The sequence below is a fragment of the Urocitellus parryii genome, chromosome 11, assembly GCF_045843805.1.
Source record: "Urocitellus parryii isolate mUroPar1 chromosome 11, mUroPar1.hap1, whole genome shotgun sequence".
Lineage (NCBI taxonomy): Eukaryota > Metazoa > Chordata > Mammalia > Rodentia > Sciuridae > Urocitellus > Urocitellus parryii.
The window spans coordinates 44,020,589-44,034,819 of record NC_135541.1 but is presented as its reverse complement, the minus strand read 5'-3'; the positions used below and the strand labels follow the sequence as shown (position 1 = coordinate 44,034,819).

Sequence of the window (14,231 nt, the reverse complement as noted above, 5' to 3'; positions counted from 1 at the left end):
AAAACTTCCACCTTCTTTCTTTAAGTTAAACTCTCAATTTGGTCATAAGCTTGGACCAGTTACAGAACACTTATCACAACTGACATGACCATCTGCCTAAAATCAGACGTCATATGCAGCATCAGCTCTTTCAGTCTTCAGCACAGACAGCTCATCTCAGGTGCATGTGATGCTTGATCACATAACACAAATCATTAAGTAAAACAGGCTAACCTCAGAAACCAGGGTCTAAGACTAATGAACACTAGAGAACTTGATTAACAGACATACAAAAGAACATCCATGAAATAACTATATTAACTGACTGATTTGCTAGATTACATTTAGGCAATAACCAAAGATCCTATTAAAAACAAGATATCAAATTCACTTGGGCTTTGCACATTTGTGTCTGTGTGTGCCTGTTAACATTTCCTTAAGAAATTCTAGGAGTTCTTTAGAAATTTTTAAGGGAGTTCTAGCATCTTGCCTGATAAGTTACCTCTAGGCATTAATTTCTTATGTGTAAATGAATCTGAATAAAAATCTGCAATGTACTGTCTGAATTCTAAGCCTAAAAACATGATAGTTAGATGACAGTTCATACACATATATAAAATAATGTTGATATTTTACCAATAATTCTTTTGACTTTCCACCTTTCAATTATATAATAAAAACACAGTTATGCTTTATAAGGCACAGCACGAAGGACTACATGTCAGAGGAAAGAGATTAATTTACTTTCAGAGCTGAATAAATTCTACACAAAATGATCAAACAAATGATTAACATGACTATCTTAAACAATTATTCCAAAAGCAAAAAAGAAAATTAACTTTATAATAGTTAGAAGATCTGAGTTTTACTACTGAGTTAAAATTGTTCATATGCATGAAGAAAAAAATGTAGTGAAGTTGATCCAAAAAGCATGAATAGCCTGGAACAGTGGCTCACACCTGTAATTCTAGCAACTTAAAAGGTCAAAGTAGGAAAATCGCAAATTCAAAGCCAGCCTCAGCAACTTAGAGAGGCCTTAAGCAACTTAGCAAGACTGTCTCAAAAAAAAAAAAAAACAAAAAAAAAACTAAATAGGGTTGGTGATGTGGTTCAGTGGTTAAGCACCCACACCCTGAGTTCAATCCCTAGTACCAAACCAAACAAAAACAAAACAAAAAGCACGTATAAAATACATCTAGCCAGTGTGATGGCCTATGCTGGAAATTCAAGAGACTCAGGAGCCTGAGGTAGAATGATCACAAGTTCAAGGCCAACCTCAGCAACTTAATGAGACCCTGTCTTAAAATAGAAAATAAAATGAACTATGAGTATAACTTAATGGTAAAGCATCCCTGGGTTCAGACCCAATACCAAAATATGTAAATCTGTTTGTTTATTTGTCTATTTATTTCTAACTTCAGAATGTATTTTACTTTCACCAGACATCTCACTAAAATTAATCTGAACTCAACTGAATTAAAATAGCAAGGATTAACTACTATTTACCTAGGTCAAAAATAAGAAAGGTAGGTTTTCAAATCAGGAATTTTTTTTTTAACTTAAGTGAGGGGCTAACTACTTCCTTGAGGCCATTCTTTCATGAGGCAAGACAAAGCTAAAATGTCTCTGGAAAATAAATAGTGATAAGTGTTCCAAGGTGCTTCACTCAGTTGACAAGGCCTTTCCTGAGCATCTGTGTGTGGGAACTGGATGAAGCTGTGACTCCATATCTATGCAGAATATTGTCGACTGTCATAGCTGACATATCAAAGTACAAAGTCAAAGGAAGAAGTGCAGAGCAATTAAAAGGAAAATCAACAAGTAAATATATAGCATCCTGGAACTTTGATGCAATATAAAAATATATACATTATTGACTGGGATTGTGGCTCAATGGTAGAGGACTTGCCTAGCACATGTGAAGCACTGGGTTCGATTCTCAGCACTGCATATAAATAAATAAAATACAGTTCCGCTGACAACTAAAAAAATATTAAAATATATATACATTTACACATTATTAATTTTTATGGTGAAAGGGAAACACTGCTACATGTATAGGTAGCTATAATCTAGGAATATTCATCAATGCTAATATACAAGCTAAAGTATGCAATAATTAAAAATGCTAAGAACAAGATAAAACACAGTCATTACATACTAACAAATACGCACTCAAAATTAATGGAATTAACAGATTAAACAAGAACATGCTTGGTCCCCAACTGCCACAAACATTAAGATTTTGATATTATGAATACTCCATTTTAAATCTTCAAAATGTCTATGATTACTCAGATGAACTATAAAGAGAGGAAGTGGTTAACAAATGAAAAAGTCAAAGTGCTCTGAAATAAATGCTTTGGGCCTACCCAATTTTTCTAAGGCTTGTATACTGTCCTTTTTTTGATTATCCATTCTTTCTTCAATATCCTCATCTTCTGCATCCAAATTAGTTTCTGTTTCCACTGCTCCAGTTATAAAGAGAGCTGGTGATTTGGGTGGTTCTACAACAGTTCCTAAAACAAGAACAGAGACTTGAATCGCCAGTAGCCAAGATGCGTATTTAAGTAAACATAGGTCACTCCTATTCTCCCTTTTCAAAACTTCATTAAGGCCATCTCAGGTAACTTATACCTTTAATTTCTTTAACCTAAAATGCCATGTGTAAGAATCAAGAGATTCCAAAAGTAAACTTGTTGATAGTATTAAAAGAAAAAGGAATGAAGCAACGTAAAAGAAAAAAAAGGGGGAAGTCCATGACAAAGCAAGGGCAGATGACCTTCAACACAGCTTTAGAATAGGAGAAATGTCAAGGCTTGATGCTCTTGCTGTTGTGGTGGGTAGGAAAAAAGATATGCATAATAAGCTAAACCAATTACTCTGGGCTTCTCTAGGTTCTAGCATGTAACCACCATATGTATAACAGATTTATTAACTGCAAGGGACTGGGAGGGAATTCCCCTGGGTGCAGACCATTCCTCTCTCTTCACTCAGCTGAGATAAGTAAAGTACTAGAGCAATCCAAAGTCATCAGAAAGTCACTATGTCTCTCAAATATAAGAAAAGTTGAACAAGTTTCATAATAGTTTATTTTGAAAATAACTGTACATAATTTATAAAGTATTCTCATTAAAATGTTTAGCCTGAATATCATTCTGACCTAACTTCTTCTTCATTTGTTCCATAGAGCTGTCAAAAATTGCCAATGCTGACTATATTTCAAATTGTCATGGTGGGATATTGGGAAAAATATATTTTTTTTCCATAGTGGTTGTACTAATTTACAAATCCCACCAAGAGTAAAAAAGTGGTTTTTTTTCTCCCACATCTTCTCTAGCACTTAGTATTGTTTGTAATCTTGATGGCTTGCCATTCTAACTGGAGTGAGAGGCAATCTCAGAGTAGTTTTGATTTCAGTTTGCAATAATCTTGCTGAGGGTAAACCTCATTGGCTATGATACTGCTACTGCACAAAGCTAGCTCTTCTTTTCTTCCAAGTATTTTACTGGTGTAATAAAATTATATGTAACAGATTCATTATTACATATTTATAAATAATACAATACAAAATATAATTTGGTCAATATAGTCCCTAATATCTCCCCTTTTCCTTCCCCTGGTCTCTCTCCTCTACTCTCCTGGTGGTCTCCCTTCTATTTTCATGAGAATCACCCCTGCTCCATTTTTTTTTCATTTTCTCTAACTTCCATGAGAGAAAATACAACCCTTGACTTTCTGAGCTTAGCTTATTTCATTTAACATAACAGTCTCAAGTTCCATTTTCCTTCAAATGACATAAATTTATTCTTCTTTGTGGCTAATAAAATTCCATGTGTTTATATATCACATTTTCTTCATCCATTCACCCACTGATGGACACCAAGACTGGTTTCATGCTTTGGCTATTGTGAATTGTGCTATTAGCTTGGGTATGCATGTATCTCTACACTTCTTCAGGATAAATACAAAGGAGTGGTATAGCTAGGTCATGTGTGGTTCCATGCTTAATCTTTTGAGAAGCCACCATGCTGATTTTCCATAGTGGTTACAGTAATTTATAAATCCCCACAAGAGTTTAAAGAAAGTGTTTTTTCCCTCCCACATCCTTTCCAGCCCTTATTGTTGTTTGTAATCTTGATGGCTTGCCATTCTAACTGGAGTCGTAGTTCCTTAACTATGTAACTCCTAACTCAAAGGAAACATAGGAAGAACAAATTAAATAACACCACAAGGAAACAAATTCAGAATGTGGCATTCTAGTGACATATGGACTAATCCCTTCAACAGGTCTATGCCAGAGAAGAAGGGAGGGAAGGAAATAGTACTGGAGACTGAAATGGAGAAAACTATTATATGCATTTCTAAATGTCAAAACAAACCCCACTATTATGCATAACTAATGCACTATTTTTTTAAATTTTAATAAAAGGTTAGGCTATGGGGGTGGAGGTGAATTCTTCTAGATTAATTACTCCCCCCCAAAAAAAATGACAAATGCAATGAATACAATGCATGACTGGGCCATGGTTTGTGGCAGTTTTGGGGGGCACTGGAGTTGGGAAGGAGTAGAAAATGAAAGTGTAAAAGACAGTTTCAGGAAATTTGGAATTTCAAGCACATATTGAGTATTTAACATTAGGAATTACTATTAATTTCCTTTGGTGTGATAAAAATATAATTGTATAAGAAAATGTCCTTATTTTTATAAGACAGACTAAAGTTTATAAAGTGTCATCATGTCTACAACTCACTCTGATATGGTTCAGCGTAAAAAAGGTAACTAGCTAAAGAAATACGACAAAACAGTAACCATTGGATCTAAACAGTGTGTTTTTTGAAACTCATTATATTATTATTTTTCTGTTTGTTTAAAATTTTTTTAACAATAAAAAGTTAAAAAATATAGCCAGTTAAAAGTTCCTATGAGGGGCTGGGGATGTGGCTCAATCGGTAGCACGCTCACCTGGCATGAGCCAAGGCGCTGGGTTCGATCCTCAGCACCACATAAAAATAAAATAATGATGTGTCCACTGAAAACTGAAAAATAAATATTAAAAATCTCTCTCTCTCCTCTTAAAAAAAAGTTTCTATGATCTTAACATGAAACTTTAAGCACTATATTATATTTTTTAGATAATGAATCCATTCATATCCACAAATGCACAGCCAACTACTAGAATAAGAAATGCCAGCCGGGTACGGTGGCACACGCCCGTAATCCCAGTGGCTCTGGAGGCCGGGAAGGAGTTCAAAGCCTGCCTAGCAATTTAGCAAGGCCCTAAGCAACTCAGGGAGACCCTGTCTCTCAATTAAATACAAAAAAGGGTTGGGGATGTGACTCAGTTGTTGAGTGCACCTGGGTTCAATTCCTGGTACAAAAAAAAAAAAAAAATGCCAACCATTCATTGCAACATTATTCACAGTAACCACCAGGTATAAATAACATAAGTGTACATTAAAAATAAATACATAGGTATGAAAAATTGTGCTCTATATGTGTAATATGAATTGTAATGCATTCTGCTGTCATATATAACAAATTAAAAAAAAAATTTTAAATGACTATTTAAAAAAAGAATAAATACATTTAAAAATGTAGTACAAACAGTGGAACATTATTGGTCTTAAAAAAGTAATTGGGCTGGGGCTGTAGCTCAGTGGCAGAGTGCTCGCCTAGCATGTGTGAGGCACTGGATTCGATCCTCAGCACCACAAATAAAATAAAGGCATTCTGTCCATCTACAACTACAAAAAAAAAAAAATTTTTTTTTTAAAAATTAAAAGCAATTCTGTCACATGCTATATATAGCATGGTGAAACTTGATGACATTACACAAAGTGAAATGGTGAAATGAGCCCATGGTAGAAGAACAAATGCCACAGGATTCTTCTTGCTTATGTGAGGTAGCTAAGCAAAGTCATAGAAATGGAAAACAGAATGGTGGTTGCCAAGGACTGAAGAGGGAGAAACAGGGATTTATTTAATGGGTATGCAGTTTTGATTATGTGACAGAAAAGTTCTGAAGATCTCCTGCACACAATGTGCAATAGAGTTAACAATACTGTCCTGTATACTTAAAAATTTGTTCGGAGGGTGAATTTAATGTTAAGTGTTTGTTACCACAATTTTTCTTAAAAAATGCTAATCAGAGCTGCTAGTATAGCTGGGGAAAAGTGTTATACACCACCCAATTTTACAATACAAAGTAGTATGACTGTATGCCTCCAGGAGTACACAAATAGGTACAGGAATGCATATTGAAAGTATATGAAGCATAGCAATTTAGAGGAAAACGGTGGTGACCAGGCACAGTAATACATGCTTATAATCCCAGGGACTCAGAGGCTGTCAGGAGGATCAGGAATTCTAGGGCAGCCTGAGTAATTCAGCAAAACCTGGAGTCAAAATAAAAAATAAAAAGGGCTGGAGATGTGATTCAGTGGTTAAAGTCCCCTTGGGTTCAATTCCCAGTAATGGAGGTGGGGAGGAAGGGAAAAAAGAGGAAAGGAAAAAGGAAAGGAAGGAAGGAAGGAAGGAAGAGAGGGAGGGAGGAAAAGCAGGAGGAGGAGGAGGAGGAGAAAGGAAAAATAAAAATAATAAAAAAACCTGAAGTTTGTAAAATGTCAAAGTATTAGACAAGTTGAGTGGCTCCCTGTTTAATTTTGATAAAGAGTGTCAAAGCTTTATTTTTCAAATACAAACAGTTAACGAAATTTAGAAGCTCTTTGGATTCCCATCTCTATTTTAAAGAAGCTCAAAAAGCTTAGTGCATATCAAGATTTGTGTCCTAATATTTGGATTGACACATTATAATAAGCACATAAAACACTTCTTCAAGGTACAAACAAGCTGATTCATTTCTCCATCACTGCATTACTCAAAGTGGACAATTTTTCCTACTCAAACTCACAGAAAAATTTCCATAACTTTGCTATTCTTCAAACCTAGACTCCATGAGGAATGAGGGATGCCAACATTATTTACCTCTGTCTGTAGGCTGTTCCAGGAGAGAAGCAGATGATGGCGCTTTCCTGCGAACTAGGGTTAGGTGGACCAACTGCCCTGCATTTCGTAACACTTCAACAACGTCGTGATTTGCAAAACCCTGAATATTTACACCATCAACCTAAAATATTAATAGACTGATTAAACAGAGGTTTCAAATTAGCTGCTATTTTTAATCCTGGCAAAGTTGAATAATACAAAGCAATTCATGTTATCCTAATTTATACTAAACCTTAAAAGTACTTTTGAATAAAGAAGTAAAACAGGCTGACAAACTTTTACACACACTAAAAAGCAAATTCAAATTTGTACTCCTAAATTACACATTTTAACTAATAGCCTGAGAGGTAGAGGGTTTTATTCTCTGACACTATTCAAAATTCAAAATTCCATAAAGGATGGTCAGTTGTTACACAAGGCTCAAGATGTGTTAATAAAAGTCATTATTATCAAAATCAAAGACATTATCTAATACTTCATCTTTCTATGTTAGCACTGTAATATTTCCCAAAGAAACACACTGATGTCCCTCCATTAGGTCTTCTAATGTTCTGAAAAAGTATATGCAAAAAAGGTATTCTTCATCAAAGTCAAGCCCAACTCCACAATTCTGAAGTTCATCAGGACCATGAGGCCTTCTCTTTCAATGTTCTGCACCTTGGCCAAACCTTTACTTATTTTCTCAAAGCATCTGCTACTGCGGGCCTCCAGACTCTGGAAATCACCAAGACACTTCCAAAGCCCATTAATGTAAAAGCCAAGAGCCAGAAAAGGTGCTTCCTTAGATGGACTGAAGACAAAAATTCAAATCATACCTTCCAGCATTTGTTTCCATGTAAATCACTGTGTGTGTGCGCGCGGGTGTGTGTATGTGTACAAATACGAAAAATATATATTGACAATTTATTTCCTATTAAATGGAGAAAGAAATTTTAGTAAAAGGTTATATTCTCAAATATATAAAAATTTCAATTTTGGGTGTACTCAAAATTACTGTTAGTAGCAAAACTATTTTCACAAAAAGATGAAAAGAGCTGGCTAGTGGCCTATTAATTGTATATAAAATGAGTAATTTTAAAAAACAGAAATACTTCAAAAGCATTTTCTAGGATAATGCTAAAACATATTCTGACTACTCACAAGCATACATCCAAACATTTGTGTGATTCCCCCTTCTCTATATGGTTAGTGAATTGTGTTTTTACTGGCTGTGGGAAAAAAAGTTAACTTTAAGGCCATAAGAGGTCAAGTTAATAAGACTTCACTGTACTAGTAAACTTCATTTTTTCAAAACCTTAGCAAACTAGATTAAGTCATTCTCTCAAAGATATAAAGATCAACATTTTTTTCAACTTGATTCGAATCTAAATAAGAGGTCAGTTACTTACAGCAACTATTTTGTCATTCTCTTGGATTTGGCCATTGTAGTATGCAGCACTGCCAGGTATTATACTTTTCACATAAATCCCTGAAGCTTCCCCTGAAGGTACACAGCCATATGGAAAAAGAAGAAAGCTCTAATTAGGCCTTGATTGCAAAATTCACATCAAGAGGTTAATTAGCTGAAGAGGCTGACTGGAGGTTTGATAAATACTATTTTGAACACAAGCAGAGAAATTGATGGATTATTTCAAACTGTCACCATCACAAGTGACCCGAATTCAAAATGATTTGACTGATGACTACTCTTCTGGAAAAATAATCAGTAATGGAACCTTGATGAAATGCGCTCGAGTCTAAGCTGGAATACAGGAGAGCCCAGGGTAGTCTTGGTCCATCTCCATTCTCACTGCTGACTTGGCATGAGGCATCATCATTTTTCACCAACACTGTGACAATGGTCTCCTAACAGGTCTTCCTGCCTATGCTTAGTTGGTTCATTGCTCATGTAAGCTATCCAAACACAGAAGAAAGAAAAGTACTCATGCTCTTTACAAAACCAAACCAGAATGAGCTCAGAACATGAAATAATCCTTATACCATAAAATAAAACAAAGGCTAGATAAAAAGAAGGGAAACTAGGGGAAAAAAACATGGCTTGGACTAATTTTGTATTTATTTATTAATTTTCAAATGAACTCAAAACATTGCTTATTGAAGAAAAATACACATCTGTGGATTCCCACTGCCTACTAATATATGAATTTCACAGAATTACATTCAAGGCCCTCCTGATAAACTTATTTTTCGATGTCATCTTCTACTATATCCCTTTAAAAAAAAATGTCTACACACACCAGATTCTGACATTCCATCAAAAACTAAGTACTGTCATGATTTTATATTTTCTCTCATTTAATTTTTCCATCCTGTTAACCTCATCCCTTTCATCAAAATCTTCCTTTTTAACTCCTAGCTCAAATACCTCTTTCTTTGTGAATTCTCTATTTCCCTTCATCAAACTGAATCTTTCATCTGCTATACCATGACAATTTGCTCATATCTCTACTAAAACATACATTTCAGTTATCCTCAAACATTTAAAGTTTTATTTTATTTTTTTATTTGAGACAGAGTCTCACTACCTTGCCTAGGTTGTTCTCAAACTCCTGGTTCAAGTGATCTTACTGCTTCCACCTCTGAAGTGGCTGGGACTTCAGGACTACCCTATAGAACTAAACAAGGGTTGCCTAAAAAGTCCAATAAATAGAATACAGGAAAACTTATTTTTTAAGATTACCTGCATAAAAAGCATGATGAGTTTTAAATGGTCTAGTTCTTTTGATTCACCTGTCCACCTTCCCCAAACCATACAATTTCAAAAACTTCTTTTGATGGTAAAGTAGTGAAATGATTATTTTCCTTATTCAATAACATAAACATCAGATTTCCTCAATTTCTATCACTCACTCACTTTTATTTACAATCTAAGCCATAAGTTTAGAAACTAAACTATGATTTCTTAACCAGGCTTATCATATTGACAACTACTCAATATGGTATTTTTGCAACATTATTATAAAACCCAGACTTGGCTCTTTTAGAACTTATTTAAATTCTGAATCTAAAAAGGTGGCATTTAGAAAAACCTAAAGGTTTGAAAAAAAAGGCATTTCATTAGGCTGAAATAGCACAAGGTGGTCTGACATGAATTTCATTCAGGACTTTGAATACATTAGCACACTTAATCTTTCTCACCTGCTGTAAGTATGCAAAATAACAATTTTTTTAAAAAGAAATTAACACTCTAATCTTGCTATTTTTTCAGAAAAACAAAAAAATTTGAACTAAATTCTCATGTAACCCATAGATATTGTTGAAATATTTACTTTTTTTTTTACTTTAATAATTCTCTTGTAATAAAAGAAAAACTCTTACAGTGAAAGTTACCAAAGTTAACTTTATAGGTCAAAGTTGAGAGAACGTCGTTATTCAGAGATACTTGAGCCATGTATTTATCCTCACAATGCATAAATGTATTTCCTTTATGTAAAGGAAAATAATTCTAACGAAATACTTCTTTTGTGTTTCTTTAGCAATTAAACATAAGTAATATTTTTCACAATATGCAATATATGCAGTATTTATCAGACATAATATCTTAAGATATTGTTAAATATTACAATATTTAAAATATATCTATTTTAGAACACAGGAGGTTCACTTCAACTGTTATACACTGAATTGGACAATTAAATTTTTTGTTGATGACTATCAAACCAGTTATTAAACTACTGAGATAAAAATGTGATTCTCTGATCACTGAAAAGTAACTGCCTGCTATTACAGATTCATGGTTTTATTGTTCAAGGTTTAAATTAAAATGTGCAGGCACTTAATTTTAGTGTCTGGAAACCTTTACTTCCTTCACAATTATTTCCAAATATAAAATAGAAATGATTCATTTACCTGTATGAGATGTTCCAACATAGCCAACAATTCTAATACCAAGACTCTGTCCATCTTTTTTAATGAGTTCAACATTGTAAGTTTCAAAAAGAGAAGAATTGTCCTAAGAGGAAATAAATTATATATGTTTAGTTATATGACTGTGTGGACACACTCAATTTGTGCAAGATTTGCCAAGTTTCTTCTGTGACAAGCTGCTTTGTAAGATGGTTCCTGTGACATTCAGTCCCTGGAGGTACCCCCATGTTTATGTTACATTACATGGCAAAAGGGAGATTACCAAATGGGCCTAATCTAATCACAAAAGCCCTTTAAAAGAAGTACTTTCTTCCACTGGTAGCAGAAAGAGAAAAAGATTTGAGGTTTGGGGATGTGGCTCAAGCGGTAGTGTGCTCGCCTGGCATGCGCGGGGCACTGGGTTAGATCCTCAGCACCACGTAAAAATAAAATAAAATGCTGTGTCCACCAAAAACTAAAAAATAAATATTAAAAAAAAAGATTTGAAACATAAGAACTCAACTTGTGGTTTGAAGATGGAAGGGGTCATATAAGAAGGAACTGGGGGTGGGGAGCTTAAGGAGCTGAAAGATGTTCTGGCTGATAGCTACCTAAGAAAAGGAGACCTCAGTCCCCCAGCTGCAAGGAGCTGTATTCTGCCAACAATCTGAATGCACTTAAAAGTGGATTGTTCCAAGGATGTCCAGGAAAGAGCCCAGCCAGGTCAACACCTTGGTCTTGGCCTTGTAAGAAAAGAATCTAAGCAGACAGCCTAGCCAAGCCCACCCTGAATTCTGATCTACAGAAATGTGAACAAACAAAGGGTATTGTTTTAAGCTGCTAAATGTGTAGTAATCTGTTATACACTAGAAAACTAACATTCACTTAGAAAAACCTCAGTAATACTGAAAATACTGACCCTAAACATTCTTGTGGGGAGGTAGGGGAAGCAGGAATTTAACCCAGGGGCACTTAACCACTGAGCCACATATCCAGGACTTTTTACTTTATTTTTTAAATTCTGAGACAGTGTCTCACCAACTTGATTAAGGCCTCACTAAGTTGCTGAGGCTGGCTTTGAACTTTTGATTCTCCTGCTTCAGCTTCCTGTGTGACTGGGATTACAGGCATGTGTCACCAGCAAATTTGTTTTTAATACTTCTCATTAATAAAAACATTTCTGTAAAGAAGTAAGGTATCTAAACATATAACACTTTGCTTTCAATTCAAAATAAGAATATTAAAAAGTAAAGTGCTGAGGGCTGAAGATATAACTTAGTGGTAGACTGCCTACCTAGCACATGTGAGGTCCTGGGTTCAAGTCCCAGCACCAGAAAAGGAGGGGGAGTAAATAATTGATTGGCTCGAGTTCTCATTTATCACACAACTTCACTGGTCCTTCACTAAAGAAAAAGACTAGGTAGCTAGAGTAATAGGGAGAAAAGACATGGTTATAACCACAATTTGGAGAAATTTTTTAAAAATTAAAGCTCTAATATTATAGATTTTAAAAGTTTCATTCCTATGGTTCCAAGTAGGAAAAGACAAACAACTTCCCAGAAGACCCTGAGTGACACCTCACAGTGGCCTTCCATCCTCAGGGTCACTTCTCTTTTCTCTCCTCCTCCTCTTCGCACCTCCTTTTTAAAGTTATTTCTTTGCTTTTGCCTTATTCATTCAGAGTCCGTGAGATAGAGAGTAAGGAAAACCTTGGAATGGAATAAAAGGATCTGTATTCAAATAATTCCAGCTTTTGCAGATTTACTCTCTATAATGCCTTCAATAAGTTCTTTAGTTTTCTCATCTATTAATGAATAAGACCTAACTTGTAGAAGTACTGTGAAGATTTCATCATGAAGCACCTAGACATTGACTAATAATTATCATTATTATTTTATAACTATAAAAACTACTTGTTAACAAATATAATAAGCATTCTTATTAGTATCTAATTCCCTGTGGCCAGTGTGTTTCTATTAGTGATACTTCTCACACATACAATGATCAGTATTTATAGCTTCCCTTCCATCATCTAGATGTCTACCCACCGATCTAATAAAATCGAAATTTGGAAAATTTAAAATTTTCCAATTTACAAATCAGTAGCTGAGGCTCAAGGAGACTAAATGACTTGGCCCTAAAAACAGCAAAAAAGAAAATCAGGTATATATGGTTGTCTCCAAATTGGGGTCTCCTCTGCTTCACTCTGAACAATGAGATGCTGCTACTCTGCCCATGTGGCACTGTGAGTAGAAAGGATTTCTTATCTTTCATTGTCTCATACCTCATGCCTGATTTAAGAAGGATTAGAGCACTCACAGAGGAAGGGCTAGTGTTGGCAACAGCAGCAGGCAGGGCAACCGGCAAGGCTGCAGGAGTAGGAGGCGTTTCTGAAATTTCGCCAGTTGGGTCTCTAGCCACAAGCATCCTGACTGAATTCCCACAGTTCCTCAGCACTTGGGCAACTTGCTCACTCGTCATTCCCTGCACATTCGTGCCACCAATCTTCAAGATGTGGTCCCCTGTCTGAAGTCTTCCATCCTTTAAGAAAAACAAAATTATTTAGAGAAATCAATCTAATTCACTAATTGATAACAATTCACCAGACTTTCAATTCTGACAAAAAGAAGCATCTAAAATGTTGAGCAAAACACAGTATTTTTTTTTTCTAAAGAGAGAGTGAGAGAGAGAGGGAGACAGAGAGAGAATTTTAATATTTATTTTTTCTTAGTTCTCGGCGGACACAACATCTTCGTTTGTATGTGGTGCTGAGGATGGAACCCGGGCCGCACGCACACTAGGCGAGCGCGCTACCGCTTGAGCCACATCCCCAGCCCCAAAACACAGTATTTTTTAATGAATGGCTGACTTGGCAAAACTAGAGTCATGGTGTTAATGTCAATGTATTCAAGGAAGAGATCAAAAAGCCTTGACCTCAAGGGAGGAGGGTCAGAACAGAAGCCTCTAACACAAAGCTAAGGAACAGGAAAGAAAAACTAGCTCAGCCCACATCTGCAACAGGAAGTTGCCAGAGTGAGCAGAAGAGAATGAGGAAAGAGGAGAGTAGATGAAGACATGAACTACTTAACAGCAGGTATTTCTCTCATGATGGGCATATTGTCAGTGTGACTGGGACCGGTAGTCATTGGAGTGTTTTAAATGAAGGAATGACATTATCTGATTGACTTTTTACAAGATCCACCAAGATTCTGTGCTTAAAATAGATTATAGGAGAAACAATCAAAGCAGAGATACCAATTGGGAAGCTTTAGCAAAACTCTGGGAAGAGGTCACAGCTTGGACTTGGTTAGTAGTTGAAATGTTGAAATGGCAGATTCTAGATTTATTTTTAATGAACTGTCAACCAAATCTGCTGATAGTTTCTACATGGGGTATG

General features: G+C 35.4%; 1 protein-coding gene across 1 annotated transcript in view; it reads right to left on the bottom strand.

Moving 5' to 3' along the window:
- Positions 1-14,231, bottom strand: part of Patj (PATJ crumbs cell polarity complex component) — a 331,415-nt gene that overhangs the window by 277,551 nt on the left and 39,633 nt on the right. Inside the window, exons 8-12 of the mRNA XM_026407227.2 lie at positions 13,154-13,375; positions 10,838-10,940; positions 8,377-8,468; positions 6,968-7,109; positions 2,352-2,498 (exon numbers count right to left, since the gene is read on the bottom strand). Of these exons, the coding sequence (XP_026263012.2) occupies positions 2,352-2,498; positions 6,968-7,109; positions 8,377-8,468; positions 10,838-10,940; positions 13,154-13,375 (706 nt within the window). The remainder of the gene's footprint in view (positions 1-2,351; positions 2,499-6,967; positions 7,110-8,376; positions 8,469-10,837; positions 10,941-13,153; positions 13,376-14,231) is intronic.